Raw genomic sequence first — 27,408 nt, forward strand, 5'->3', positions numbered from 1 at the left:
GAATGCCAATGATAAATTTGCGAGGATCGAGGATATTATCCAGGCAAAGGAGGATTCGATGAAGTCCCCGATGAAGAAAAGGAGGAAGACGCGACAGAACAGCCACGCAGTCGAGGAGGCCGAGGAGATAATTGTGTGTAGTTTAGAGACTATTCGCCGGGCCGAAGAGGAGTAGAACCATCAGATTTGTGTGTAGATTGCTTGCAAATTGGATGAGCTAGATGTCTTTTATTATGGTGGTGATGGTGGTGCCAAAATTCCATTGTGGGGTCGATTCCGCTGTTGGGTCCACACGTCTAATAGACAGTTAACTCCTACTTAATTAGCCAATCCCAAATTTCCACGTGCTTCCCGGAGAATTTCCCAATGAGACAGAGTTAGCCTCCTGCTGGCCGTTGTCAAATTGGTTGAGAAGATACGGTAGAGGGGTTGAGGTGGAGGCATGGAAGGAAAGTAGTTCGTGCTTTGGTTCGCCTTCGCAATTGGCCGTTGCAGGCACCACAAACCAAAATGGAAGGCGGCCCGGCTGAGTGGATACGATGCCCCACCTCAGCCCGGACGATTGGGACGACGTTTCTGTGCCTTCTCATTTGGCGGCCCAGAAGCCACATGCGAATGCCCTATTCACTGCTGCTCGGTCGCCCACAGGAACTGATGGAATATTTCCTCCGTAGATAGCCTATTTACCTAGCCTGGCATATCGAGCGAGTACTTCGGAAACATGAGGCTGCACGAGAACCAGTCCATACATACTAGTACTCTGTACTGTACTTGTAGAGGCACATCGCTCCGAAACTAAATCCGCCGTCTCGCAGACCGCGAAGATCGTAGCGACGACGTAGCGCAACAAGCTGCATCGGAAGCACCGGTGCTCACCCAATCCAGCGGGACGCCGTGCCAAGGGGAACCCGATGCAACCCAGACTGTTGGGACCAGAGGGGTTCTCACCGCCATCTGCACCCTGCGGCCAACCAGGGTTGCGTGCCGAGAGTGGAGGCAGCAAGCAGAACGACTGTACGGAGTTAGTGTGAACGTCTGAGCTTTTGTCTGCTCGACAACCCTCATCAAAAGCAGGAATGTTCAATTTGTTTGCGGTTTTGCGACAGGTAGATGCTTATGCAGAGTTTACCGAGTTGCTAGCGGTTTGAGTTTACAACTCTCAGGTCTCGAGTAAACATGTCATTATCTCGGGGCCGGTGGACCCTTGCGAGACGGAACCGAGCGCCCCACTAATGATCCAGCACCCGCATTCTCCTCCCGCTCTGCTGCAACATCGCTAATGTGTTATCTGGTAACGGAGGCGAGCCAGACTGGTGGGACCCCGAGGAAACATTTCGCCAATACCCAGCAATAACCACGCCGCACCCAAATTCTCCCTCTTCCAATGATATTTTTCCTGCTCTTGTCCCGCGCCACCCGTTACCGGATCCCCGGGATCGAGCACCAGTCAGCCTTCTTCACTTTAGTCTGCCAGGTCTGCCCAATCCCCGCTGCACGCCACGTAGTTGCAGCCGCGTGAGAAGATTTCGACGGCCCCGTCCGTCTCCCAGTAGTATCCGACCCCTTAAATAACCGCTCCGGTCGAGACATCCACCATGGACTCAAACGACATGTTTCCTCGACCTCGATCTCGATCTCAATCAGGGCCAGAACCAGAGTTGGCCACCCGCCCCTCAACCAGCTCAACTCAGATTGCCGTAGACATGGATTCAGATTGCGAAGAGGACCTCTACGCCATCGCCGAGGCCATGAGACAAGCCATGATGCGGGGTACCAGTAGGAGCGGGAGCAAAGTCAAAGCAGCAGCAGCAGCCACGGCCGCCGCGCCACCACCACCCCCGTCAGCATCCGCATCCAGCCCGGCCCAAACAAGGCGGACCAGCACCGCACAAAGCAGCAGCACCACCTTTTCCTCCCCATCGTCCTCTGCAGCCAACAGTCCTCACCAAATCAACGTTCCCACAATCACCGACGGAAGAGACCCAGAACCTGGGCCGAGGGGCGGCACCTTCGCCTTCGACGACGACATGGCCCGCTACCCGGCCTCCATGACCAGCTCGGTGCGCGACCACGTGTACGAGGGCGGCTTGCGCTACCACGCCTACCACGCGGGCAAGTACGCCTTCCCCAACGACGAGGTTGAGCAGAACCGCGACGACATGAAGCACACCATGACCCTGATGCTGTGCCGGGGTGCCTACTTCTATGCACCTGTCGACGAGGTGTTGGAGGAAGGGGGAGAGGTCTTGGACTTGGGTGAGTCCTCGCGTCACGTGTCTTTCTCTGGATTTGAGAAAAGGATGGGTGTTGAGGCGAGCAGGAGAAGAGTGGGGACTGGATCGTGTGGTGGCGAGGGGGTTGTGAAGGGTCAAGGGGAAGGTGAACTCGGAGCAGGTCAGAGGGGAAAGGTGTTGAAAGAGTACTGATGTTGCACATGGACCGCGGCTGACTTTGACTGCGCACGACAGGGACGGGGACGGGCATATGGGCTATGGAGCGTAAGTGGCTTGACTACTTCTCCCTATCGGCAACTTCCAGGACCTGAGGGCATCCGTCTCGGGACGGCTTGAGCTGTTACACTTGTCTCACATGCTGTGTGTCTGTATGCGGCCTTTGTGTGTCTGCTCATTGGGCGGCAAATCCTGTGGAGCTTGAGACCGGGCGAGATCTGCAGGGCCTGCACTGTCCGTCCGTGGACATGACGGGGCCTTGGCAGCCGGCGATGGTGTTTGAGTTTACCCCACGGAGGGAAGGAAGCTGACCATCCCAGTGGGCGACAGGTATCCCAACAGCACAATAACCGGCATCGACCTCTCACCAATCCAACCAACGTTCGTTCCTGAGAATGTCCATTTCTTTGTTGACGACTTCGACGAAGAATGGGTCGACCCCGAAAACAAATACGACTTCATCCACCTCCGCCACACCCTGCACTCGGTCAAAAACCGCCAAACCCTCCTTCGCCGAGTTCTTCAGTACGAAACCTAGTTCTTCATTCCCCATCACCTTCCACCTTTCTCCCCTCCATCCCTTCACTAACCCTCCCAACCCAGCCACCTCAAACCAAACGGCTACTTCGAAGCCCAAGAAATAGCTTTCACCCCCCGATGCGACGACGACACTCTCACCCTGCAAACCCCCTACGCCCTGCGCGATTACGTCAACTACATGGCCGCGGGCATGCGCGCGTTGGGGTCCGAGGCGCACGCCATCCTCACGTTGCCCGACGACATGCGCGCGGCCGGGTTCGACGACGTGCGGCTGACGACGCACAAGTGCCCTTTGGGCACCTGGCCGCGCGACAAGCGGCTGCGCTTCTGCGGGCTGTTTCTGCGGACCGTCATCATGGACGGGCTGCGGGGGCTCAGTCGGCGGCCGCTGATGGCGCTGGGTTGGACGGAGTTGCAGATCGAGATGTTTCTTGTCGATGTGCGCAAGGCGCTTATGGACAACGGGGTGCATGCGTACATGACGCTGCATGTGGTGCATGGGAGGAAGCCTGCGAGTTGAGTGTGAATAATGCGGGCAGCGTCCCTTGCATGGGGCGTCTACCAATGCGATTGGGTAGGGTGCATGGGTGAATTTGCATGCAGACTGCTGAGCCTGCTACGAGCTCGTCTAGCTTTGCCACTAGGAGAGGCAGAGGAGGGTTTCTCGGTTGATCCTGCGTGAGACGGTGTCAGCTACCGGCCGGACGACAAGGGCCGACCGAGCGTTGCATAGCGAGGAGGGGGGTTGCCACACCTTAACCACTACACACCACAGTGCAGGCAACAGCTGGCACAGTATCGCCTTCAGGGCACGCGATACGTCCGGAAAGAAGCAGCGTAGGCCGAGTTATGTGCCCTCATTCGCCTTGAGTCCTGAAGGGATCTCAGCAACGATACATCATCCACCCATACCCGGTCGCAGACGCAGACACGGCCGGAGAAAGCTGGGCTTACGGTGAAACCCGCCGGGCAAGTTGAACTGACGGCAATGACATCTGGGATTGCGGGAAATTCACAGGTATGACTGACATGACTCGCAACATTTCTAATGCTCGATCAACTCCTGGGATAAGGACGCATGGTGTTGCTACTTCGATACCTGCATTTGCATCGGCAGCATCCGAGGGGCAACAGGGATATAAAGGGGTGTTGGGCGTGGATCGGAATCGGTGGCTTCGTCTTGGACCTTGGTTGAACGTCGGCATTAGGGATCTTGAATTAGGAGGACGAATATTAGCGGACTCCTGACGGCAGCCCTGGGTGATGAATGATGGGTATCGGCTAAAACTCATTATTGCATGGACAGCAACAGACATAACAAGTCTGTCGGGCAAGCCGGTTCGAGCGTCGTCTGAGCAACTAAGAATGTGACTCGTGTTGGGAGGCTGGGCTGCCCGGACGCCCTGAAAGAGTTGTTGGTGGATGGTGCCGCAGCCAAAATGGAAGAGATCAGCTTGTTGATCTCGCCAGCGGGTGGACGTCTGGTTGAGCAGCCTTTGCCACCTAGGCTAGGTGGCAGTCGGCCGGCACCCGACCAGAAGCATAATACAATCAACGCTCAATCCCACACTCAGTTCCAAGTCGCTGCCTACGTTACCGCGGAGGTTCATTGTTAGTGAGACGAGTTCCTAACTCCTCCGGTGTTCTGCTTGAGCAGGGGTTGTTGAGGACAATGGTCTCTTCCAAAGAACCGGTCAGCGACAAGCCGTCAGGTATCAGGCATGGCTCACTTACGCAACAGCTGCACCTCTAGAGTACAATGGCTCACTTACGCAACAGCTGCACCTTCAGAGAACAAAACGGAGGCAAACCATAGCTTGATATCTGCTAGACCGCTCGTAAAGGCACGCACCGCCAACCGTCCGCACCTCGCCCTAAACACTTGTCTTCTTCCAGTGCACCTTGACGCTGCCCCAGCTGTGCTCCGAGTACGCCTCCTGCACCTTCTGGCACGTCTTCAGGCCCCAGTCCGTCACGCCCACCATCAGACAGCTCTCAAACATGAAGGCGCAGCTGCCCTCACCCACCTTGGCCGGCTTCAGCTCGGCGTTCCTAGCACCCTCGTAGCTCTCGGCATCCGGCCCGTGCCCGCTCATGACATTATGCAGGCTGGCGCCGCCGGGCACAAACCCGCCCTTGCCGCCCTTCTTGGCGTCGTACCCGCCCTGGATCAGACCCATGAACTCGCTCATGGTGTTGCGGTGGTACCATGGCGGGCGGAAGGTATCCTCGCCGACCAACCACCGCGGCGGGAAGATGACAAAGTCGGCGATGGAGGTGCCGGGGTGGTCGGACGGCGCCGACAGCACCGTGAAGATGCTCGGGTCCGGGTGGTCGAACGAGATGGTGCCTATGGTGTTGAACCTTCCCAGATCGTACTTGTACGGGTAGTAATTCCCGTGCCACGCCACCACATCAAACGGCGTGTGCCTCTGCACCGTCCGATGCAGCACATTATTGAACTTGCCCGTAACCGCATACTCGTTCACCCCATCAAACGCCGTTTCCCCGCAATCCTCATCAAAGCTCGCCACGGGCGCCTGGAAATCCCGTGCGTTCGCCAGCCCATTCGACCCGATCGGCCCCAGCTCAGGCAGCACGAACCGGCCCTGGAACAACTCCAGCGCGTACCCCCTCGCCGGCCCCGCCGGCAGCCGCACCTGGTACCGCACGCCGCGCGGGATCACGCAGATCTCCATCGGCCGCACCAGCAACCAGCCCATCTCGGTCTTGATATCCAGCACGCCCTCCTGCGGCACGACCAGCAAGTCCCCGTCGGCCGAGTAAAAGGCGCTCCTCTCGTCCATCGACCGGCCCGCGGCATACACGTACATGGCACACCCCTGCTTGAGCGTGGGATCCCCCGCGCCCGCGACCATGTGCAGCCCGGACACGAAGTCGGTGTCCTCTTCGTGGTCGAAAGGATCCCAGCGCAGCTGGTTGGGGATGTGGTGCAGCTTTCTGAGCGGGTGCTCTGCGCCTCCGCGGCCGAGGGACTCGTTGGGGGCCGAGACCTCGGCGAAGGGTGGGTGGGCGCAGGCGGGGAGGATGCGGTACAGCCAGGACTGCTTGTTCTCGTGGCGCGGAGCGGTAAAGGCAGTGCCCGACAGCTTTTCGGCGTAGAGACCTAGGGGCGGCTTCTGTGGGGAGTTGTGGCCGACGGGGAGGGCGCCGGGGACGGCTTCGGATCTGTTTTGTTGCGGCGGTGGTTAGCTAGCGAAGGAGGTGAGGCAGCGGCAAAGGAAGCGAGGGCGTACTCGAAATAGGAATCAAAGCCATTCCGGTATTGGTACTTCTCCTTGAACTCAAAGTTTGTGACGGGCATCTCGACGGTAGCTCGAGCGCGAAACCGACAGCTGACTCTGTGGAACGGGGTGGGTGATGTTAGGTTGGGGACCTAAGTAGCAATCGAGGAATTGGAGAAGCAAAGAGCAGTAGTGTTAAATCCATTCTTGAGATGCGGTACCCCGGCTCCAGAGGGCCACACATCTTCAAATCACTGCGTGGTCAAGTTTGGTGCCGTCATCTTGCTCTGTCTCTCCAATTCCGCACGCGACGATTCGGTTGGGGCCGCACCAGGGCCGAGGCTAGCCGCCGGTAGGCGCCCCACTACCTGCAAAGTTGCCAGCGTTCCACCACTCTCTACTTGCCAAGGAACGACAATGGACATCGAAATTCGTTTACTGCGGTAGGGTGCCGGGACCAAGGTATGCCGCGACGGTTTCAGTATCGCATATCAAGATTCGGTATGACCTTTGAGATCGTGAGATGTGCGAATCGGCTGTCTGAGGTCGGTTCGTCCAATCCTGGCCCCTCACCTTCATTACCCTGTACGGCGCCTGCCGGACGCAAATGAGCCGGCATATCTGATGTACAGTACCTTGAGCATTTAGACAAGCAAGAACTCAAACACAAAGCTCACTGCACACTCATGTTCGACCGGAGATACAATACATTCATTGACGAGTGGAGTACAGAAACTGCCTTCAGACCTCGCCCGCTGGGTGGGCTCCTGGCCCTGGTAACGCTGCCGGCCTACTGGGCTCTCAAAAGGAATAAAATCCGTTCCCGTCCGGTACGCTCAACCATAAGATACCATCCTACCGCATTTTGACTTAGACCCCCCAGAAGAAGCCAAACGCCGAAGCGGCAGGAATGTCAGGCGTGAGTCGATCACTACTCCTCAGCAGCCTTGTTCTTCTTCTTCTTACTTGACGATGCTTGCACGCCGGCATCCTTCCGCAGGTGCACAATCAGGCGAGTCCACGACTCTTCCTTGTCCCACTCAAAGCCTGCCAGGTATGGCAGGTCAAGCTCGTCATCGGCCTGCGCATGTCATGTCAGCAATTTGGCGGAGCTTGGGCTGGCGACAATGGCAAGCACCCACCCTTTTCTTGAAAGACTTGTGGATGGCATCTAATGCGTCCTTGATGGTGACACCCTTGAGGTTCCGCGCTGTTACCTCCAACCCCAAAGGGAAGTGCAGGTCAATCTTCTTGACGGGTGGCGTTGTGAGCATCTTCTTAAGGATCTCTTTATCCTCTACTGTCGAAGGCGACGTGTTTATCTTCCTGCGAGGGTTGTCAGAACGGTACCCGAGTACCAAGACTTGGATCAGACCTACCACCCCGTCGCTTGTGTCTCCTTGGCAATCTGCAGCTCAATTCCCTGAGCCTCTGCACATGGAGACTCTTGGTCAGCATTTCTCAAGTCGCCGGAGGGAACTCTGCCTTGCAAGCCAAGATAAGACGGTACCTACCCAGGTCATTGATGTTCATGACGCCATTGGCACTCGAGCTCGCCCTACGATGCTTGGTCTGCTTGCCCTCCGTGGGAGCGGTATCAATGCCTTGGACGGCAGAGTCGACCTTGGTGAGTGGCTCGGACATGTTGGATGGTTTGACTTGCTGAAGCTGTTTGGATTAGCTGTCGACAAGTCTCTGCAGACAGACCCGAGTGAGCAGTCCGCTCGAAGGGCAGGGGAGAGAAAGCAAGAAAAGGCAATTGATGCTATCTTCGTACCTTTGGAGACTTAAGATAGTAGAAGTTGAACGGTGGTTGCTGTACGGCTGGTGTGCGATGTCGGTGGGCAAAGAGAGAGGTGAGGTGAGGAGAGGAGGAGCTGAGAGGGGGTGGCGAGTGTTTTAGCTCAGGCCATTGTGTGGGAAGATCGTCCTTTCCTGCTGCAGCGTTCCTGCCTGGCACAGCTTCGTCAACGGGCGGGGTAATTGTCAGGACGCCGATGATCACGTTGGCTGGCTTACGGGATCGCGTGACGAGTACATCACGATGGAACGACATCGCAGGCAGCCCCTGCCCGGCTCACACGGTTAAAGGTACCTGGCCCGAGCGCCTTGCAGGGCGCTAACAGCCCAGGGCAGAAGAATCTGGGGTAAAACTGGGGTACCAGGATCCAGACCCACCCTGCCTCAACCAGCACCTGTGCCTTACCATTGACTGCAGAAGATTCTCGAGTGATCACAGTGCTGTGAATCTGCAAAAGGTAAAGTTGTACACTTTTTCTCTTGTTTGAGGAGAATCTTGAGGATTTGCAACCAGTGCTACTATCGGCAGGAACATCGAGTGACAAACATCAAAAGCTGCCGTTCCTGCACGCTGGTGGGGCAAAGTGGGGTATCCTGCTCAGTGACACCATCTCGTGTGAGACCCTTGTCGAGCAGAACGACCAGCGATCAAAGAGCTGTCGAGGTTCGAGTTCAAGGCATTGGAGGAACGAAGTTGATCAAAGTCATCGCGTACTGATTACGAAGAAGCACCTATGGTGGTGGCTGGCGTTGTCAATATCCGTTGCCATGCCTTGGTCTGCGCAGCCTGTCCGACTGTTAATTTCCTGATGCAGAGCGTAACGGCTGTGTCACTGAAACGCAGAAGCGGGGAAGCTTCACTGCCCCTATCAACCGAGCCTTTTGAGACGGAGACCCGAGATAAACCAAGCTTTTCCCAGCTGGGCTCCTTCCATGACCCCGCCTTGACCACTCCTGAGCTCCGCTGGATTCCCGGTTGACTCGCGGATGGACGTGCACTGTCAAAGAGAAACATGGTAACCTCCTGCTCAATGAGACATTGTCGGTATGGCTACTATTTAGTATCGGTTTTCCATCAATTTCACTTACATCAGGGCCCTCAGGCGCCTTTATTGATTTCAATAATGAGACTCAGCCTACACCACACCTTCTTGAGCAGGACATCGTGGGCAAAAGCGATGGCTGGTATCAGTCAGTAACACCTCTCGACAATCGTGGCCGTTTTGAGAACCCCTCATATCATGGCCATTTCTAAATCGCTGGACAGGTTCTGCCCGAGATCCCCTGCCCGAAACCTTCAACGTTCTCCCACTGACTGATGAATGCTACATGACAATACCCGAGCAGTGGAACACTCAGAATTGATGTCCTGAACTTGAGAATTGTCAATCACAGAGGGCAGAGGTCTGAGCCTGGTGGGCTTCGATGATAACTCCGTGCAAGACATCACTTACAACTGCATGTATCCTGATCCGGCTGATCCGACTTGGAGTCGATAATCCAACTAAGCTTCATGTTAAACCCGGCAGTCAGTACACTTTGGCTCTCCTTTCATCCGGACTTGGCAGCCAGCGCCTTGGCCAGTCGCCTTGACCAATCTCGGCTTCCACAAAATTATGGGCTCTCAATGCATTATAGGTAACAACGGGTTTGCTCAGCGGCGTTAAGTTCGACGGCCGGTGAGGGGTGAAAACTCCAGGGCTTTCTATAGCCAACCACTTGCGCGAGAATAGGGCTAATTGATGAAGTTTTTGCCTCCAAATCCACCAAAGGCACATCTTCTCTGCACCCAATCGATCTCCAACTTTGGAGGTACTCTTGGCTGATTGTGTTGAAAGACTTGAGAATGTCAAAGCTCACTATCACTCCGGCGACATTCAGGTTCCCCGCCTACGACTTTCATCATTGACAGTAGGGTGTGTCGTTATCCATGGCCCGTTGACTTGGCCATGCCATTACAAGATGTTATTTCTGAAAAGCGTCGTTTGATGAGCAGCATCTGATGAGTAGTTCGAGGGTAATGGGAACAAAGTAGGGTTCGTGGGGCTGGGTGGTGATATCGGGAGGCCCCTGAATCGTTCAAGTTGAGTCCCAAGATTAAAATGAGAGTTGAGTCAAGGTCAATGCCGTGGAGGCTATCATGTTACTAATGATACTAGCGGTGGCACTGTGGCAGGAGGTAAAGTCTGGTAAACTGGTACAATACCTCCATCATGGCTGAAGGTGAGATTCCATTTTCTAGCACAGTGACAAGATTGAGCCTCATGATGGCGCTGGCCTTCCACAACTGCAAATGATGCACATTTGCATGAGATACGAGCCCTCAGCTAGTACCGTGAGGGCCGTTGGAAACAACATTTAGCCCAGACGGTCACTCTAACTGATTGTGAGTCCGCTAGTCTCGTCCCAAGGTAAAGCGGTTTACAAAGTCAGGTGCCCTTCAAGTTAATTAGCTAGCTCGGAGTGAAAGGGATTAGTACCGGAGATTCTGAGGTTTCGAAGCAGGTGAAGTATGTGGACCGCTGTTTTCATGGTTTCATATTCATGATCATTCGCACAGGTAGGTACCTAGACTTCCTAGCTCCGCACGCCAATTTCTTCAATTTGGAGGATAAGGTACTGCTGCTTACCTGTGGCCTTTCTTAACGCGACGAGCCCCTGTAGACTTCGTGCTCCGATACTTGGACTTCCGATCCCAGCACACGAGGCAAATATCACCGCCATCGAAAGCGACAAACCTGGACTCGAAGTGGCATCTTCTGTCAACCGTGTGCTATACTATTCAGAGCGAAAATTCAATGAAGTCAAACCAGCAAAGACGGAAATAGACGCCCATTCCATTCACGTGGGGCTCTTCGAAGATACCCGCCAAGCCCGCCTTTCCGCGCCGAAGGCGACCCTTTCCGATCGTCTGACACCCGCAAAGTTGTACCCCAAACTCAAACCACCCATATCGGGTAAATGGCCATGCTGGCCTCAACTGGATTGTCATACCAGCGAAATAAGCCCGGTGTCAGCAGAACCTTTACTCGGACATTTCCATAAAGGACCAATTCGTCCCGTTGCGGGGGCACGCGGCTACTCATCAGGTTCTTTTCTTTTCATCAGGTTCTTTGATCAATTCAATACCTTCCGAGTTTCTGGGGGCTATCTTGGCAGACTTCAACGTGTTCTTTTCCACCACTTCATTGATGTGTTTCTAGATTGAGCATTGACTTGCTCCTCAATGGCGGTGTGTCTATGCTGCCCTCCACCCACTTGAAGCTTCACCGCATTGAGGAATGGTGGATTTTGCACAGGGGTTTGAGTGAACCCAGCCACCCCGGTATTTGGCATCAATAACTTGGAGAATTCTTCAGGACTCCTAGGCAAACAAACATTATCGTGTCGTTCTCTGGCACAGCTCCAATATCTCGATTCCAACACCCAACTGTTTCATTCAAGATTTCGAAGAATAGGGGTCATTGACAGGGGGGACACCGTCGCCATCTATAGCGAGTACAAACGCCTCACCGCTGCCATCCTGAACCTCAGTCCCGACACGCAACGCCAACAACCTAACCTACTCTTCCAACGCTCCCACCAGTTACATCCTTCCTTTTCGACCCCATCCGATCTTTCGCCCAACCCTGACACAAGATCATCACCAACCTCCTGGAAAGTTGGAAGAACTCAGCTAGCCGTCACGCAACATGGTGATACTACCTCTATTAGACATCAACACCGCCAAATTTACCACCCTGCTCTCCCGACTCCCCATCCTCCTCCAGCAAGACGAAGACCAGCTTCTCAACGGCATCTGGATTGGCCTGCTCAGCGTCGAGGCGCTCATGGTGCTGGGCGTCATGGTGCGCGGGCTGTTCCGGGGGCTGGCGTCGTCGAAATGGTTCAGATCTGGGCTGGGCCAGCGGACGAGGCATAGCATGACGCATTCGGTGGATATGGGTGTGACTCGGAGGATGAGTGAGGTGTCAGAGGCGGGATATCACTGGCCGGACTGACATGAGCTTAGATGAGGAGCGGCATCAGTGGGCCTGGGTGTCTTGAGGTGCATTTCTGGGGTTCGGTTCTGAAAAAGGGTTTATGGAAGCCATGAACGATGTGTTATGAGAGACGGCTCAGGGGGTCATGAGTGATGGATTATGAAGGACGGCTCTTGAGTTGATGAGAAACGAATCAAGGAGACTGGAGTCGCAGGTGGCGGGTAATAAGCAACTCGGAAGAGTTGGAGAGGCCTGTCCGTTTTGGGTAACTGGATATTGAACAAAGCGTTCGTCTCAAGAATGACAAAGTCCAGCTAAAACTCACGGTATGGATACTCAAGATCCTGAAGGTCATCTAGCAGCCGTATTTGCGTGTCTTGCCAGACAACTTGGGAGAAGGAAACGTTCAGGTTACAGGGCAGGTAGCGTGCCCGAGACGGAACTGAAGACAGTATCGCGCTCTACATCGGATGCACATGTCTACCTAGGCATTTGCCTGCGAATGCCCCTTTCAATCAAATAGGGCCTTTTCCATACCGTGCCCTTACCGACATCAACATACCTCTCAACAATCTTAGCGTTGGTTATCACGGGTCTAGATCTAATGTGATTTCGTGCCTAAGTACCCTCCCTGTTGATCATGATTCAAATCAATCTGCTATGTCAGATATAAAAACGCTAAGAAGCCTGCGTCAGGCGCACAGGGAAGGTTGATTTCTAATCTACTTAGACGGCAGTGACCAAGCGACCAAGTCTTTTGGGGTGTGGTGCCCGCTGCCAACTGAGCTCTCTGAATCATCCTCGTCCCATATAAAGATGCGTCTCCCGCGACTAGCACCCGGGCCGTCCTCTCTACAAGACGCATCTGCTTTATGTTCCTGATTCTCATGTGTCGCCCCAGCACTCTTGATCACCTCCGAATTTCCTTCCCCATTCCTCGCACTTCTGAATCTATCCTGCGACCCAGTCCTAGCGTGCCAGTCTCTAATCTCGAACCGAAGCTTTATATATTGATCGGGTATGAGATCCCTAGCTGCCAGGGCATCCCACACCATGTTCGCTTGCAGCCTGCCGTACTCACAGGCCATATCGACGTCTACATACGGAGGTCAGCTCCCGAAGAATTTCGCTGGCACTTTTCGAAACCGCTCAAGGCTGTGTTGGTTGGGTAGCGAGGAACTTGAACTCACAGATCTCATCCCTTGCCTCCTTGAACTCATCCACCGTTTTCTCGACAGCGTGCTTGAACGACCGGAAATTCGCGGACAGTCCGCCGCCGGCACAATACGACGCCCAGAGCCGACGGATCGTCTCGTTGGCCTCGGACTCGAGCTCGTGCAGTTGCGTCCTTGTCCTCCCGCGGAGCATGTCGAAAAGCTCGGCCATGACGTCTGTGCCGATCGGGAGGAGCGTGGGGCTTGACAGGCCGGAAGGGGATGCCGGCCAGCTATTGATCTCTTCGTCACCAAGCGGTGTGTCGGCGCAGCTGGCGACAGGGGTTGTAGCACCGGTGGGAGAGGAGAACGTCATGATCGTTGGGGAAATGTAAGGTGTCTTGATCAAAACGGCTGGAAGGGAACAAGAGATTATCGTAGCACTGGTGATTGCTGTGCGCTGATAGAAAACGCAAGGGCGAACGAGCACCAGAGGTGGCATGAGCGGTATATAACTTCATGTCAAAGAGCGCGCACGGAGACTGGCGACCGGGCAGGCAGGGGGATCCAGTGACGAATATCAGCGAGCACGGTTGCTTCATCAGTCATCTCTTCGGATACTGCCTCCAGATGAGATACAATGACGTGGCAGGTTTCTTACAGGGGGTAAACACAAGGGGAGTTGTCGATGTCAAAGCCTTGGTGACCTGGCTCGCCTGGAACGGTCTATCGTCCACGCCTTCCTGAACCTGATCGTTTCATCTACGGAATAGCTTTGGTCGTCGGTGCTATCCCCGCCTTGCCCAACAACTGAGCACTTTACTTGCCGGCAACCTTACAGCCTACTACCGTACTGCAGATGGATTATTAGCATCTTTGATGAAGAAATGTCCTGCAGTACTCTGCGACGAACAATGCTTTGTGAAGCTAGGGAAGCCCGTTGCATTGCTGTTCTGATAGTGTCTTAGGCGTCATTGACTTGGCCGATCTGCTGCATTCTGGGCGGCATGTCCGTCGCGGACTGGGAACAGCAGTGTACCTTATATTGCCAGCCGACATGAAGGGCAAGCACATGTACCTGTAAATGGCAACATTTGCCAGCCAGGGCTTGAACAGTTGCCGGCGGGGCGGGGCTCCGAACAGCTTATCCACAATAGACTCGGAGTGTCGGCGGATCTAACTACCGATGCGTTTTTGTAATGTTGAGTCGAGGACGTTTCATCCCGGTCTTTCCTTGGCTCGCCAACTGCCCCCGACCTTTCAGCTCGATATTGCGGCCAGCAGATGCCGTGCGTAAGTGGACGTCTTATGTGCGTAAAAAGCCCGTCTGAGATGTTCATCAGATCTCGGGCCTTGCATATCAACTCCTTGATGTAAAAGCTTGGTCAAGCCAAACCCGCACTGTGGTGTCCATTCTGGAGTATTCGTAGAGGGCCATGACATCGTCGGAATCGGCAGACGTTGCTGTTCCATCACAAACAGGTCCCGGCCCGACGGCTGCAAGCCAAGATCGCTTCACTCTGCCCGGCTTGGTTAGAACACCGAGCAGTGGGGTAGCGTAGTATTTCCCGTCGGGCTGGGACTTGACGGTGGACGCTTGGATCAGTTAGGCTCGGACGAACGTGCAGTAGCGTAGCTCCAGGTGCGCATAGTTGGGCTGTCGGGGTTACTTTGCAGAGAATGAAGAGGAGCGCAAGCGACCGTCATGAAGTTCAGGAACGAGCGGGCCTTTGTACGAGCGCCACAGCCGAGAGTCGCCGATGTGGTACCGGAGATACGCCTGGCCGGTGTGAGACGCAGGATTGTTGTGCCGAGCTAGCGTGATGGTGTGAAGCAAAGCCTTGTTAGCGAAAGTTGACGTCTGCAAGGCCGGGCTTACTTGGAGCTTGGCATGGTTCAAGTGCGCAGGGAGTGAGAAGCCGTTGGAGGGAAAGGGGTAAATCCTTCGGGCCGTTTCCCAGCGTCTGACACCCTTTGAGGTTTCCAAACCATGAACCAACTCGATGTTGTCCTTTCGATGGAGAAATCGAAGCGAACTGCGAGAGCTTCTGGCGATAGAGGTGGGAACAGCCCAGATTCCGAGAACCATCTTGTCGGTAAGGTATGTCGAGCTTGCCGAAGGGGGGACCAGCCATGTCCGGAAGAATACGTAACTACTTCTGTCAGCATTCAAGGGCTCGGGCGATGCTGACAGTTGTATCAAGCCGACAAGACCCCTTCCCCGGGTCTCTCCCGCCGTGCATTGCATATCAGCAACAGACCAGCCATAAATTACCTCGTTGGCATCATCATCATCATCCGGGTAAGGAGATGTCATTCGAGGACACTGAAAGGTTGTCAACCGAGGTAATATCGAGGCTGGCGAAACTGGCATCATGCAAAAAAAGAGCTCCCTGGAACAGGAACAGAGAAGAGCAAAGCTCGCGAATTCAAGGCCCACTTCACCCCTCCTCCAAAATCCAGCCCCGGACTGGGGTCCCGAAACTAACGAGCGATTAGCCGCAGCATGCGGGTCATGCATGGATCGCTTCTCTGGCCCCTGAACGAGCTGGCTGAATGCGCGAGGAAAAGTACCACGATCAAGTGGGCGCTCTGTCGCTCGCCAGCGACAGTTATTGGCTGCCCACCAAGGCTCGCCTGGAAGCCAGTCAGATGTAGCGCAATAATGAGGGGTGGCTTCTACTGCGGTACAATGTGAGTGGGTGAACAATTCGAGGATTCCTGGTCCAGCCACGGGCGGCTCATTCCCGCATCCCCAAGAATCCGCCATTCATTGCCACGCGACAATAGCCGCTTCGGTGTCCTGCGGGTCTTTATCCTCGCGTGCCTCCCGTCCTCGTGGCTTCCCAGTCCACGTTCTTTGTGTGTCTCAGCCACTGGCAGATCTCCCAAAGAGGGCATCAACTGAAAGCTTGACGAGAAGCACGCTATTCATCAAGATCTCCTACACTTCCGTGCTGATCTCGCAGCCGTCTGTCGATCCTCTGAGAGTCGGTGGCCGAACCGAACCGAGATCACCAATTCTGAAGTTCTCTCCACGGCAAGGCGCCAGAAACAGCAGACATCCAGACATGGATCCGTATGCTCACGGTCCAGACGAGCTGGATGACATGGCGTAAGCTTCCTTGACTTCGTGGTTGGGGACCGCTCCCAGTGATCCTGGGCGCAGAGCGGTGCAGCAGCTAACATGGCGCCAGGGAGAAATTGAGCCGTCTGAGCTCGGGAACATCCAGCCTGTCGCGCCATGCGCCCGCACCCTCAGTGTCATCATCGGTCGATGAACGGTACGATGCGCGACGCAGAATCCCGTCAGGCGGTATGCCTGAATCGCCCAGGTTTCCGGGCCAGGACGACGTCTTCCGCATGCCCACTTACGACATGGGGCAGCGGCCCGGCTCGGGGTCGATGCAGCCTCCCGTCGTCCGCCAGTTTCACAGAAAAGATTCTTACACTTCGGAACGACGCCCGTCCAGGGGCTCGTCGGCTGGCTACAGTCTCTACCCTGCAGCCTCCAAGCCGCAGCCGACCAAGCCACTTCCGCCGATCCCGACGCTTGGCCGCCAGAGCTCGCGCCGCGCTTCATCGCAACTGTCGCTGGACGGCACGGATGTCGCATCTGGAGACACATCTCGCTATTCGCAGTCGTCGAGGGGCAGCACGCTAGAGCGCGTGTCCACATCCGGCAGCGGCACGACGCCGGCGTCTCCCGCGGCACTGGCATCGCCGTCGGCAATGCTTGGCGAGCCCCGCGCGCGATCACAGCCGATGCGACCACGGCACGGTTCGTCGATCGTGAGTCTGGTACCGTGGAAGCAGCTTGCAGCGGCTAAAAACGAGAAGCCGCTCAAGGAGCCGTCGGTCTACTTCTTCGACATCTCCACCACCTCGGCGACCCTGGCCAGCAAGCACGGCAACAACATCATCAGGATATGGTCTGTCGGCAGCGGCGAGGTGCAAAACACGCTCAAAATCTCGTGCTACACCAACGCCGGGCCGCGCTCGCGCGAGTACTTTGTCCGCAGCCACGCCATCCTCTCGGAGCCCTCCAACCTGATCGCCATCGCCACCGGCTTTGGCGACACCCTCGAAATCTGGGACTGGGGCAAGAAGAAGCGCCTCCAGACCATTGAAGACGCCAACCGCTGGGCCGCGGTTCGCTCCAACGTCATGGAAGCCGGCTGGTGCCCGCTCGTCGCCTACCGCGGCGACGCCGACACACTCGACCTCTACGCGACCACCCACAACGCCAAGAAGCCCTTCAAACTCTCCCGCTCCATCGACTTCCGCAAAGCCAACCTCCCCGTCCTCCCCAAGTACCCGGAGCTCGCGTTCTCCGCCACAGGACCCCTCCTGGTAACCGCGTCCGGGCCCCGCCCACCCCGCCTCGGCCACCCGCCTCCCGAGCGCGAAACCCTACTCGTGGCCTGGGAGATCCACGATTCTGCCCCCGAAAACACGCCCTACAAGGTCGTCGCGCCCTGGCAGCACGCTGAGCTCGACACGGCGCTCCCCTCGGGGCTCGCAACCTACGGCTCGGTGGCCGTCTCGATCTGGATCCCGGCCTCGTACCGCGCAGTGCCCGCGGTCCAGAAGGACGGACACAACGCTTTTAACCTCGCGCCCGTGGCAGTCCACCACCGCTATGTCTTGGTGTGGGACTTTGCCGCGAGCTCGACCCGGACGTTCCGCATCCCCAATGCGACGTCGTGCGTCTCGCCTGACTGCAGGTTTGTGGCGTACTGCGATGCGAGGGGCGTCGAGAGCGGGGCAAGGGGATGTTTGGCGGTGGTGGATGCCATGACAGGGCGGATGCTCTGGTGCTGGCCTGATCCCGAGGCTGGGCTGATGGATCAGCAGGAGGAGGCGGGCGTGCAAGCGGCGCTGGGGGATTTGAGCAAGGTGACGGAGATGTGCTTCTCGGCGGATGGGGGGTTCTTGTTTGTGGGGAATGCGGAAGGCGGGATTGCGGTATTTGAGGTCAGGGAGGGGAGCGTGGGTGCTGGAGGCAGTGATGCGGCCAGTGTGAGACTGACTGGGAGGTGAAGGGCGCCTGGAATTTTCCATGTGATGATTGAAGGTTTATTGCGGTCCTCGGAATATCCTGGCCGTTTTGGCTGGTGGTGCTAAGGAGTCGGGCAGGATGGAGTTGGGCGTTTTGGATGGGAGAGGGTGAGCGGATGCGTGTTTACAAGTGGCCTTGACCACTGCGACTACTAGTTACATTGCCTATTGTGTAGACCATGACGTGCATGTCATGGTCTCAGTTCACAATGTTAATGCTACGAATGATACCCTTCAAATCTGTTTCTAGTAGTCAGTGTGACGATCAGCCTGAGGGAGGATGGGGCTAAGTACTTCCCCCTCTTGTCCCAAGAAAATGAATGAGCATGCGCTGTGGATACCAGGTAGTATATAAATCAGCTACCTCAGGCGTTGGTAGCCTGGATGTTTGTACTGGTAAGAACTCGTGAACACTACATGTAGCATATCTACCTGCTCTGCTTCTGCTATACTCTGGTATATGGTAAGTAGCTCTAGAATCGGAAACGCCAGATTTGCGAGCTGAGTACCCGAGTAATTCTAGGCAGTATTAATCACCGAACCAACTTGTATTTTTCTCCATAGCAATGTGGAATGCTACTGGAATATGATGGAGTGGTTCTTGTGTTATCCTATCTGTCTATCCAAGCTCTCTGTTCGTGGATTGTTACGATCTTTGTATGTTGTGGATGTCTAATCTCTGACGTAACATCTTCCTGCTTCGGGTAACGTTAACGTTATATACGTGTGGCGTAGGCCGACTCACACCGCAAATGACGGAGCTCGGCTTCTTTATGGTGACCTTGAAAGATTCAGTAAACGCCCATTGGCGCTTACTGCAATAAGTGCCAACCTTCTGCGGCGAGCGCGGTGTTGGTTGGCTGGTCTATACATGACTTGCAAAAGTTAGTGTACTAGATGGACAAGACGGTAAGATACGTAGGTAGGTGAGATGAGGTACACTAGCTAGGAAGATGTGTCCATGAAGGAAGCTGAATAATAAGAAGAGACAGGACAGAAGAATACATAGAGGAAATAGAACAATATTAAAGAAGAGAAGAAAATTGAGATTAGAGAAGAGATATGAAAAGGAAGAAAAGAGAACAAAGAAATTCACACGAGTGTAATGTGGGACAGTGAGAGCTGCTCTGGTCTCTCACTAGGCCCCTTCAACCCAGAAGGACCTGGAGGACCCATAGCGACGGTTCCTAATTTGGAAGAAATAGTAGGATGTGCTGTATCAAATCGTATCATCGTCATCCTTCTGCCAGGTCGGCATTGTCGGCATTCACGTCGACGAGACCCATAGGAGCCGTAGATATTGTAGAGAGCCCCACGGCCTCGAATCCGATGGTTGGGGCAGTGCACGAGGCGGAACAAGCAGGTTGGACGGGTTCCCTCCTGGCGGGGTCTAATTGAACCGGGGGCACCGTGGATACCTTCTGCTTGCCCTTGGTTTGTGGTTTGGCTTTATTCTTCTCCTTTGCGTTCTCCTCGGCAAGGCGGGCGTTGCTCTGTTCGACCCAGTCATTGTCGACGTCGCTGCCGTCGCTGTTGACAACTGGTTGTAGCTGGTCAGTTGGGGATCAAATCATGAGAGTTTTATCCATATAGACAGTGTTGGGCTTACCTCTGTAGCCAAACTTTTTAATAATCTCTTCCAAGTCGCCGTCCCCGTATATCGTAGCATCGTGTCGCCGTTCGTGGCACTTTGGCCTGGGGTTCTTGAGGTTGAAGTGCTTGATGGCCCGTTTTGCATGATCAAACGGATTGTACTTGAAGTGATACACAGATTCGCCCTGACTACATCGGACGATATAGTAGCCATGCCCCGTTCCCGGGTTGCGGAAGATGAAATCGATCCCTTCGACCCCGACGGCATCGATTGTACGGATGTCAGTCTGTGAACGTCATTAGTTTCAGCCCGGAGGACACTTCAGAGTTGCCCCTGAGGATCGGGATGAAGGAAGAGGGAGTGTTCATGCATACCGAGTTCTCTTCTGAATCGGACGGCGCAAACGAATACGTTCGGCGGCGTGAAGAGACCCTGCGAGATGGGACGCCGGCCAGAAAAGCCCCCCTTGGCTTCTTGAATGGGACAAGAGGCGTGTCCTGGCCGCTATCGTGACTCCGTTTTGCCTGTCCGGCCAGTCTCAGGCGGTAAGCTGCTGTTGGACGACTTGCCTGAGCGATGTTGCGTGTCATGACGCCACGGTACCTTTCAAGGTCATCGTCACCGAACTCGCCATCATCGGGGCTGGGAGCATGGTCGGAGTCCGAGGAGATGCTGATGATATCAACATCAAGGACTGAGACATCGCCCGGGGCTGTAGGGGAATCCTCCATGCCGTATTGGGCTCGGAATCTTCGGATGTAGTTGGAGACCGCTTGTATGTGCTTTTCGGCCAGTCTCTTCTCATCCAGCCTGTCGCCACAAAGTGCTCTAGCTTGATGCTCGTCTATCGTAACAGAGATGGCGGTGTAGACATCCTCCATTGCTCGTTTTCGTTTCGTAAAAGACGCATCAAGAGTGGCGGCCAGTCCTTTATCAGCATCATTCTCCAACTCAGCGATAGCCGAAGGCCAGTGGTTTTGGTATGCTTTTTCTTGTACCTGCCAGCAGCGAATTAAGGCCTTGACCCGCGTTTCTCGGTTGTCCGATTCAGCCATGCTCACAGGATTCTTTTGCTGAGGATGGCCGGCAAAGCCGTAGCTGTAAAGCACAGAGTTAGAAAAATGGACAAGGAATGGCGAGCTTGGGGTGGTTCCCATACCAATTATGAAGCAGAGAAAACGATGGAAAGATGAAGCGGACGAAGGGGAGAAGAAAAGCAGAGGCAACCGAGGCGATGCCAGTACCGTAAATGTACGTAACTGAATTTTCGAGTGACATTGTGAGCTGTCAGAGGCCCTCCTGCCGCCTTACTGGCTACCTGGCCCATGACCGCCCGATCAGCCAAGTAGATGTACAGTAACTGTTTCACTCTTTTCTTCCCTCGAGGGACACCCATCCCCCAGGTCTTGTTCTTGGAGACTGAGGAGGGAACAAACAGCATGCTTCTGCAAGACCTATCGATTTCAGGTCAGAGAGCGGCAGGTTGCAAGGCTCCGATATTGGCAACAGAGGGCATATCTCGCATCAATTTGAGGCAGGGTGTGGCTGCCAAGGAGCAGGCCGGGGTTGCAGCGGCCGACAAGGCACACTTCGAAGCCTTATCAGGTTTCAGTTCAAAACTCAGGAGGCCAATAGGTTGTCGTCAAGCAGTGTGTTCGGAAAATGCTCATATGGGTAGACAAGCGAGGTAGTTCCGTATTTCGTGGAAAAAGTTCTTAGGAGAAGGACCTGGATGATGCTGGGCCATTCTAGTTCCGACTTGGTTGCAGACATAACTAACTCATGTTTCAGTTTAGCGTGACAAAGTTTGCAATCCAATCTGCGGATAGCTAAGGTACCTCCGTAATCAGGGGGGCACTCCTCCCAGTCTCAGCAAAGTGTTCAGCCAGGGAGGCTTTTCACAGTAGGTCTCAACAAGGCTTCCTCGCAACTCCGAGAACGGCACTGTGCATGGTATGCGTATGGTGGCAGACAGGGCTCCCTCCCACCAATCAAATCAGTTCAGTTCAACAAAAACCCCTAAGTTACTCGTAGGCTGAGCTGAGCTGAATGATACGTAATTCTAAGGACACCGGCAAACGGTTTGCTCGAGTTATCAGTGGCTTATTAGGTACTGTACTTTACGGAGTACCTACCCAATCGTTGGCATCCAAGTAGAGCGCGGCGGTTAATGTAGGTTTGAACCATTCGAATGAAATAGCTAAACTCACACTGAACTGGATATACTCCGTTTACGAGAGTTTCGGCCAAACTCTAATATCCGGTATTTCCAAGCTGTCAGAAGTTCCCCCTTGAAATATTGTGGTATGCCCTCCCCACAAAGGCGCTGTTGTGTTTCCTCCGCAACCTCCCCACCCCCCCCCTCCCTCGGGATATTGGCCACCATCTCCCTCTCACGCGAAGTAACAAGGCGTGAAAGGCAAGCGTACGTCACACGCCCTTGACAATGATGGTGAACTCTTGTCTCCGTGCCTGTTCTTCGGAGGGGTCAACACCTCGGTTCATTTTCATCTGCTGTCGCGGCTAGAGGCAGTTAATGTCAAGTATCCAGGGTGCGTATTGGGGCGTCAGAAAGCCAGCATGGCGGTGTACGGGATAGATCGAGCGCCCGATTGCAGGGTACCAAGTGTGCTGGTAATACCGCTTCCATCCTGCTCGGCAGGAAGATTGGGTTGGAGGCACGGAGCCATACACGGGTTCTCCACGCCGGTGGCAGCCAGGTCTGAAGAGAGAAAGAGAAGTGGAACATACCATGGCTGTCCTACTGTTTTCTGGCTGTTGATTTATGTTGACACTACGTGGGTGTAGTACCGGGCTTGTCTGATTGACATGTGGTTGGGTACCACAAAGGGAACTGGCGGTTCCTCCAGGTACACAAGACGCAGGCGCGATTTTGAACACACCGAACTGAGGCTCGGGCTGCCTCCTTAGACGAGCTTCGTACTCGACAGCGGGGACGCCGTTCTGCTCCTGCCGGACATTTTCGGCAAGGCGGCCGTTGCTCTAGAAACCCACTCAGTGTTAACGTCGCTGCCGTCGCTGTTGACGACTGTTTGGACTCGGTTAATCGAAGCCTTGGGGCAGGAGAATGAGACCCGGCAGGACCATGGTGACTTACCCTTGTAGGCATATCGCCGAAGGATCTCGGCGCAAAGTGCTGCCTTCCCAGCTTCATCGTGGTACGCTGAGATGCCTGGGATCGTTGAAAGAGAAGGATTCCAGAGCCGCCACGCATCCGGAATAATCACGGCACGGACGTCCCTGGCCATCTCGAATGATGTAGTAGCCGGACCCTATGAGCAGGAACGTAAGGATGAAGTCGGTTCTCTCAATTTCCCTGGCGAAGATTGTGCGCACCGGCCCCTGTACAACCTAGAGCGGCAGATGACACAAATCAGTCAAAACGACCACCTCTCGGTAGGGCGGGGACAATGGGACGAGGATAGGGAACGTCTTGATAGCCCGTACCGGGTGCTTGGAGTCGGGGTTCGCTATGCGTTCAGTGTCCGACGGCTTAGCATGACGGACTACATGTAGAACCTGGTCTGGCAGCTCACAGTGTTGTGTTTTCCCAGGGGGAATATCATGATGTCGTGCCCGCTTGCCCGCGGCTTGCGACTTGTTGAGCCCATTTTCTGAGTACCGCTTATTCTGGGAGGTCCAACCCGTATTAACTTGATGTCCGGCTAAGGTAACGACAGGACGTTAGGTAGTGATCGGTGACTTACCCGAGCATTGCGCCGCGCTGGCATGCCGCCGGTGTGCTGGTTGGCATTGTCGACCGAGGTGGTTCTGTCTTTGCCATCGGCATCCTGCACGTTGGGGCTGGTGAATATAGTGTCGGCATCGGGCGCCGGAACATCGCCCTCAGGGGCGATGATGCTCGCGTCATTGCCAGGGACGTGGGAATTGAGGCTAGGCGGGTTCGCACCGGGCTCAGGTCCGGCGTCGTTGGCGTTTGATACTGCCACGTCGGCATCGGACCCCATAACGTGCCTGTGCATGGCAGGGACATCGTGCGAGGCATTGGTGTCTGGGGAACAAGCCCACCACAGCTCTTCTGCTAGACTCTTCCTACTGGTGACAACCGTAACCTCTCGGCAGAGCCCCTCAGCCTGGTCTTTGTCCCAGTCGGCGGCGGGGATGTTGGCCTTGATCAGAGAAGCGGGATCGTTTATGTCGCTGATTAACACGTCGAAAGATGCGCATGTTTATTCAACGAAATTCTTTTTCCGACCCTCATTGTACTTTTCTCGCTCCTCAAAGATGCGCCGCCAGGATTCTTCTCGTTTGATGCAGACATCTTGACGCAATCTCTCTTCTTCGGAGCAGATTGTTTGCTGCAATGTCTTTGGATCGAACATTTTTGATTGCTGACAGTCGACAGTGGAGGCTGATAGCGGGAAGTGAACCTGAAATGGCTGGGGACGGGAAGGAGACCAGTAGTGAGGGACAACAAAACAGGGTACGGTCGGGCAGCTAACATGGATTTGACTAAACTGCAGCGGTGTGTCCAAGTGAAGAGGGATAACGTTAACCCATTGAAATTTTAAATTGCGAATGGCTTCCGTGTGCAGCGAAGAATTGTTTTTGAGCGAGGAGAAAGACAGAGAGGGACGCGAACGGGATTGAAAGAGAAAAGGAAGCGGCCCAGGTGCTAGGAGGCCCTCGATCAGCTCAGTGTCTGTCCAAGGTCACGGTGTACCTCTGCTTTGTATGCAGCTCACATTTCCCTGGTATCTGATGAGTCACGCAAGGTAAGGTAGGTACTTGAGCCTCATGACTCAGCTATCTTTTAGAGTACCTGACACCTTGATCAGCTAACGTTGGGGAACTTCGCGGTGTTCCCACAGTTTCAAGTAAGTCATGAACCGCAGAGACCCATGGCAGCCGCTGATATGCAGTTACCTGAAATGGCCAAGCGAGACCTGGGTCGCCGCCGCGCTTGGCGTGCTTCGACCCCTGGTGTTTCGCCTGCTTGCCCACAACGAAGGAAGGCCAGTGAATTCAGAAGGCCCGAGTCGCCCAGTAAATTACAGGACAATCTTGAGACCTGGAGGAGAGCTCGCGGGAACAGGGACTCGTCATATTATAGGACAGTTCCTTCTACCTTTCAGGCGAGCTGCGTCTGTGGCATTTTAGCCTTCCAGCTTAACTAGTAGAGGCGTTCAATAACCAATTCATCACAACAAGTCTAGATGCCTCTAGCCTACTCTAACACATTACATTGTTGGACGATGTACTGAGACTGTTCGGTGTGCAGGGAGGGTTGCTCAGAGTGCCACTGTGGCTATCGTAGCCTGTCCGGATGCGGCAGGAAGTTCTGTCCATCTTACCGCCACCTTTGCTTTTTGAGGTGCGCCGAGTGATAGTGGTGACAAGCTGTCGCTAACAACCCGTCATTGACCACTGAATGAACAGATTAGAATGAACCCCGAGATCAAGGTAAGTAGGGGCACTTACTGTAGTCGCGTGCATGAAGAAAAACCCCTGTCGCAGAATGATTACGATTCACCATTTCCACATCCGTCATATGTTGACATGCTTCCGTTTTAACCACCAAGGAGTTCACCCGCCTGCTCCATCAAGTCCACGCATCTAGAACGGTAGGTTCCCCGACCGTAATGCCCATGACTCTGCCGTTTCGGACGGATATCTCCCGTCCCGACCTCGCGAGATGTTGCCGAGGTCCCCAATAGGATTCACGACTAACGGTAGCTGTGGATCATGTTGACGATAACGATAAATAGTGGCGTTCCCGGTGGGAATCACCCGATCCCGTGTGCCAAACACTACAGTCCACGCAGCCAGATGGCCCAGAAGTCGAGCAATGGAGCGTCCAAACCTGTCGCCGAACGGCCCGTAGCTGGCGATGTTGCCGTAGACATCGCCGGTGCCCAAGTTTCCTGTCCCGATCGTAGACCCCAATGAGGCCAACGCTGCCAAAGGTGGGACCTGGAGAAGAAGTCCCCCTGCGTCGTGCAGTGCCACCTGTTGCAGCATCTTCCAGAGGGCAAGGTCAGACAGTACTTCATTCGGCTCGACCGTCCTCCCATCTCCAATGATGGGAATGTAGCTGATGAGGCTCAGGATCCTCTCCAGTAGCGGCCCTCCGCTCCTCCAGAACCGAAACCTCTGCCTCCCCAGATCGTAATGGCAGCCGGGAATCCACTCCTCGTGGATCAATGCTCGTCCACCACGGGTCCTCCTCGCCAGACAGGGTTGGAAGGCCCAGAGGCGGTCGTGAACCGAGACCAAGTGACAAACATCCCTCACTGCCCAGGATACCCGGTCGTCGTAGAATTCAGGGTAGTTCAATCCCAGCCCGCCCGTGAGCGTTGGGATCCCGAGCGACCCCACAGTATCAAACAGGCCCATGAACCTCACTGGTGGTTGGAGAGGGCCGGGTACCGCATCACCAATTAGCGGCCAGGAGTTCCTGCGCCGAAAGTCGATGGAGTCGCGAGCATGCGGCCTGTTGTCGGGATCAGGGCACTTGTACAAATAGTACGCTTCTTCGCAAAGCTGACGAGTCTGGTCATCGCTGAGTCCCAATCGCACCCGGTCGATGATGCCGTAGTTGTTGATCAGTCCGGCAACCGAGCGGACCGTGTATGCCCCGCGGCTGAGGCCGAACATCCAAACCTCATGGCTGGGAGTGTAGTGATTGACGATGAACGAATACGCCGAGATGACTTCCTCGGCAAGGTCGGTAGCCGTTGCTCCGTTGAACAGGTAGTCGAGGAAGCTGCCGCCGAGGCCAACGCCGTGGCGGTACCGTGCGACGACCTGGCTGTTGGCCGGGACGGCGGGGTCAGGGTGACGGATATACTCATGCGTGCTATTGAGGTCGCTGATAGGTACCTGGAACAGCCTGGCCAAGCGATAGATGTTAGTCTGGGTGCCGGTCTCGCGGCCACACCAAGTGCCGTCGCAGAGGACGATGATCCGAGGTGCCATTGGGCAGTAAACAATTTGTTTTTCTGCTCGCTTGCGATGTTCTGACTGCCGCTGTAATGTCAGTGTCCGAAATGGAAGAGGGAACTTGGGCCGCTCCGGGGTAGATTTATACGAGTAATGACCCATCGGTTAGTTATTCCGAGAGTACTTTAATGACGGTCAGATGGCTCGGATCATTCAGCTTGGAAACAGTTAGTGCACCTACCTAGGTACTGTACTTAAGCTCAATTTAATTTTCCCACTGCAACAACGGAATTTCCTACTCCTGGAGGTTGGTTCCTGCCGTTTCTGGGTACATACACTAGCCCGCGGCAGTCTGACGTAACTATTGTCGAAACGCATCATCCACCGACATCGGCGCTTTCTCAACGAGCAGTGCATTATAAGTAGCAGCAAAACGTCGGGCGTTGACTGAAATTGAGATGACGCAAGAGCTCGGTCATCATGAGTCTCCGGCGCTTCAAGTATCATGTTTACCTAGGGTCAATACCTAAGGTACTGTAGATACCTACATACGTACATGAGCTTCGCTTGTACACACCTTGGCAGCACTGCTTGCACCACACATGGCACCCCTTTCGCTTTTGACACGATACCCAGCCTAATAGTCAAACATTGTAT

At 54.9% G+C, this 27,408-nt stretch overlaps 10 protein-coding genes across 10 annotated transcripts; 3 read left to right on the forward strand and 7 right to left on the reverse strand.

Annotated features, from left to right (window-relative positions):
- Window positions 1–1,610: 1,610 nt before the first annotated feature.
- N657DRAFT_610878 (S-adenosyl-L-methionine-dependent methyltransferase) lies at window positions 1,611–3,686 on the forward strand (the record flags this gene model as incomplete). Its single annotated transcript, XM_062790342.1, has 5 exons — window positions 1,611–1,770; window positions 1,933–2,256; window positions 2,469–2,498; window positions 2,771–2,975; window positions 3,054–3,686. 5 exons carry the CDS (start codon window positions 1,611–1,613, stop codon window positions 3,508–3,510), a joined length of 1,176 nt encoding a protein of 391 aa, XP_062650593.1. The 3' UTR covers window positions 3,511–3,686.
- A 1,178-nt stretch (window positions 3,687–4,864) lies between these two features.
- N657DRAFT_630775 (Homogentisate 1,2-dioxygenase) lies at window positions 4,865–6,315 on the reverse strand (the record flags this gene model as incomplete). Its single annotated transcript, XM_062791004.1, has 2 exons — window positions 4,865–6,179; window positions 6,248–6,315. 2 exons carry the CDS (start codon window positions 6,313–6,315, stop codon window positions 4,865–4,867), a joined length of 1,383 nt encoding a protein of 460 aa, XP_062650594.1.
- Window positions 6,316–7,166: 851 nt separating this feature from the next.
- On the reverse strand, window positions 7,167–7,879 carry N657DRAFT_653235 (uncharacterized protein; the record flags this gene model as incomplete). The annotated part of the gene is made up of 4 exons (XM_062794385.1): window positions 7,167–7,316; window positions 7,378–7,561; window positions 7,615–7,666; window positions 7,750–7,879. 4 exons carry the CDS (start codon window positions 7,877–7,879, stop codon window positions 7,167–7,169), a joined length of 516 nt encoding a protein of 171 aa, XP_062650595.1.
- Window positions 7,880–11,727: 3,848 nt separating this feature from the next.
- N657DRAFT_630777 (uncharacterized protein) lies at window positions 11,728–12,082 on the forward strand (the record flags this gene model as incomplete). The annotated part of the gene is made up of 2 exons (XM_062791005.1): window positions 11,728–11,998; window positions 12,048–12,082. 2 exons carry the CDS (start codon window positions 11,728–11,730, stop codon window positions 12,080–12,082), a joined length of 306 nt encoding a protein of 101 aa, XP_062650596.1.
- A 907-nt stretch (window positions 12,083–12,989) lies between these two features.
- N657DRAFT_687226 (uncharacterized protein) lies at window positions 12,990–13,748 on the reverse strand (the record flags this gene model as incomplete). Its single annotated transcript, XM_062796878.1, has 2 exons — window positions 13,209–13,748; window positions 12,990–13,114 (listed from the first exon to the last, which is right to left on the reverse strand). Coding segments are annotated over exons 1-2 (591 nt in total), but the record flags the coding sequence as incomplete, so codon positions are not given.
- A 927-nt stretch (window positions 13,749–14,675) lies between these two features.
- On the reverse strand, window positions 14,676–16,093 carry N657DRAFT_177478 (uncharacterized protein). Its single transcript, XM_062786102.1, has one exon. The coding sequence runs from the start codon at window positions 15,940–15,942 to the stop codon at window positions 14,839–14,841; it is 1,104 nt and encodes a 367-aa protein (XP_062650598.1). The 5' UTR covers window positions 15,943–16,093; the 3' UTR covers window positions 14,676–14,838.
- On the forward strand, window positions 15,969–18,466 carry N657DRAFT_610888 (uncharacterized protein). Its single transcript, XM_062790343.1, has 2 exons — window positions 15,969–16,287; window positions 16,370–18,466. Exons 1-2 carry the CDS (start codon window positions 16,244–16,246, stop codon window positions 18,213–18,215), a joined length of 1,890 nt encoding a protein of 629 aa, XP_062650599.1. The 5' UTR covers window positions 15,969–16,243; the 3' UTR covers window positions 18,216–18,466.
- Window positions 18,467–19,103: 637 nt separating this feature from the next.
- N657DRAFT_177490 (uncharacterized protein) lies at window positions 19,104–21,080 on the reverse strand. Its single transcript, XM_062786103.1, has 3 exons — window positions 20,202–21,080; window positions 19,843–20,113; window positions 19,104–19,773 (listed from the first exon to the last, which is right to left on the reverse strand). Exons 1-3 carry the CDS (start codon window positions 20,982–20,984, stop codon window positions 19,469–19,471), a joined length of 1,359 nt encoding a protein of 452 aa, XP_062650600.1. The 5' UTR covers window positions 20,985–21,080; the 3' UTR covers window positions 19,104–19,468.
- Window positions 21,081–22,789: 1,709 nt separating this feature from the next.
- N657DRAFT_177537 (uncharacterized protein) lies at window positions 22,790–23,922 on the reverse strand. The gene is made up of 3 exons (XM_062786104.1): window positions 23,556–23,922; window positions 23,296–23,478; window positions 22,790–23,199 (listed from the first exon to the last, which is right to left on the reverse strand). Exons 1-3 carry the CDS (start codon window positions 23,829–23,831, stop codon window positions 22,999–23,001), a joined length of 660 nt encoding a protein of 219 aa, XP_062650601.1. The 5' UTR covers window positions 23,832–23,922; the 3' UTR covers window positions 22,790–22,998.
- A 1,061-nt stretch (window positions 23,923–24,983) lies between these two features.
- N657DRAFT_640699 (uncharacterized protein) lies at window positions 24,984–26,916 on the reverse strand. The gene is made up of 2 exons (XM_062792016.1): window positions 25,291–26,916; window positions 24,984–25,236 (listed from the first exon to the last, which is right to left on the reverse strand). The coding sequence occupies exon 1, from the start codon at window positions 26,785–26,787 to the stop codon at window positions 25,426–25,428; it is 1,362 nt and encodes a 453-aa protein (XP_062650602.1). The 5' UTR covers window positions 26,788–26,916; the 3' UTR covers window positions 24,984–25,236; window positions 25,291–25,425.
- Between the last annotated feature and the right edge of the window lie 492 nt (window positions 26,917–27,408).

Source organism: Parathielavia appendiculata (genome assembly GCF_033297405.1).
Source record: "Parathielavia appendiculata strain CBS 731.68 unplaced genomic scaffold N657scaffold_2, whole genome shotgun sequence".
In the NCBI taxonomy this organism is placed as follows: Eukaryota; Fungi; Ascomycota; class Sordariomycetes; order Sordariales; family Chaetomiaceae; genus Parathielavia; species Parathielavia appendiculata.

Coding starts and splice junctions, on each gene's coding strand:
- N657DRAFT_177478 (XM_062786102.1), bottom strand. CDS start 15,942: ATGGCGGATTCTTGGGGATGCGGGAATGAGCCGCCCGTGGCTGGACCA.
- N657DRAFT_610888 (XM_062790343.1), top strand. CDS start 16,244: ATGGATCCGTATGCTCACGGTCCAGACGAGCTGGATGACATGGC. Junction 16,288..16,369: donor GACGAGCTGGATGACATGGC/GTAAGCTTCCTT, acceptor ACATGGCGCCAG/GGAGAAATTGAGCCGTCTGA.
- N657DRAFT_177490 (XM_062786103.1), bottom strand. CDS start 20,984: ATGGGAACCACCCCAAGCTCGCCATTCCTTGTCCATTTTTCTAACTCT. Junction 20,114..20,201: donor CCGATTCAGAAGAGAACTCG/GTATGCATGAAC, acceptor TGACGTTCACAG/ACTGACATCCGTACAATCGA. Junction 19,774..19,842: donor TAAAAAGTTTGGCTACAGAG/GTAAGCCCAACA, acceptor AGCTACAACCAG/TTGTCAACAGCGACGGCAGC.
- N657DRAFT_177537 (XM_062786104.1), bottom strand. CDS start 23,831: ATGCACAGGCACGTTATGGGGTCCGATGCCGACGTGGCAGTATCAAAC. Junction 23,479..23,555: donor CAGCGCGGCGCAATGCTCGG/GTAAGTCACCGA, acceptor TGGACCTCCCAG/AATAAGCGGTACTCAGAAAA. Junction 23,200..23,295: donor ACCCCGACTCCAAGCACCCG/GTACGGGCTATC, acceptor CTGCCGCTCTAG/GTTGTACAGGGGCCGGTGCG.
- N657DRAFT_640699 (XM_062792016.1), bottom strand. CDS start 26,787: ATGGCACCTCGGATCATCGTCCTCTGCGACGGCACTTGGTGTGGCCGC.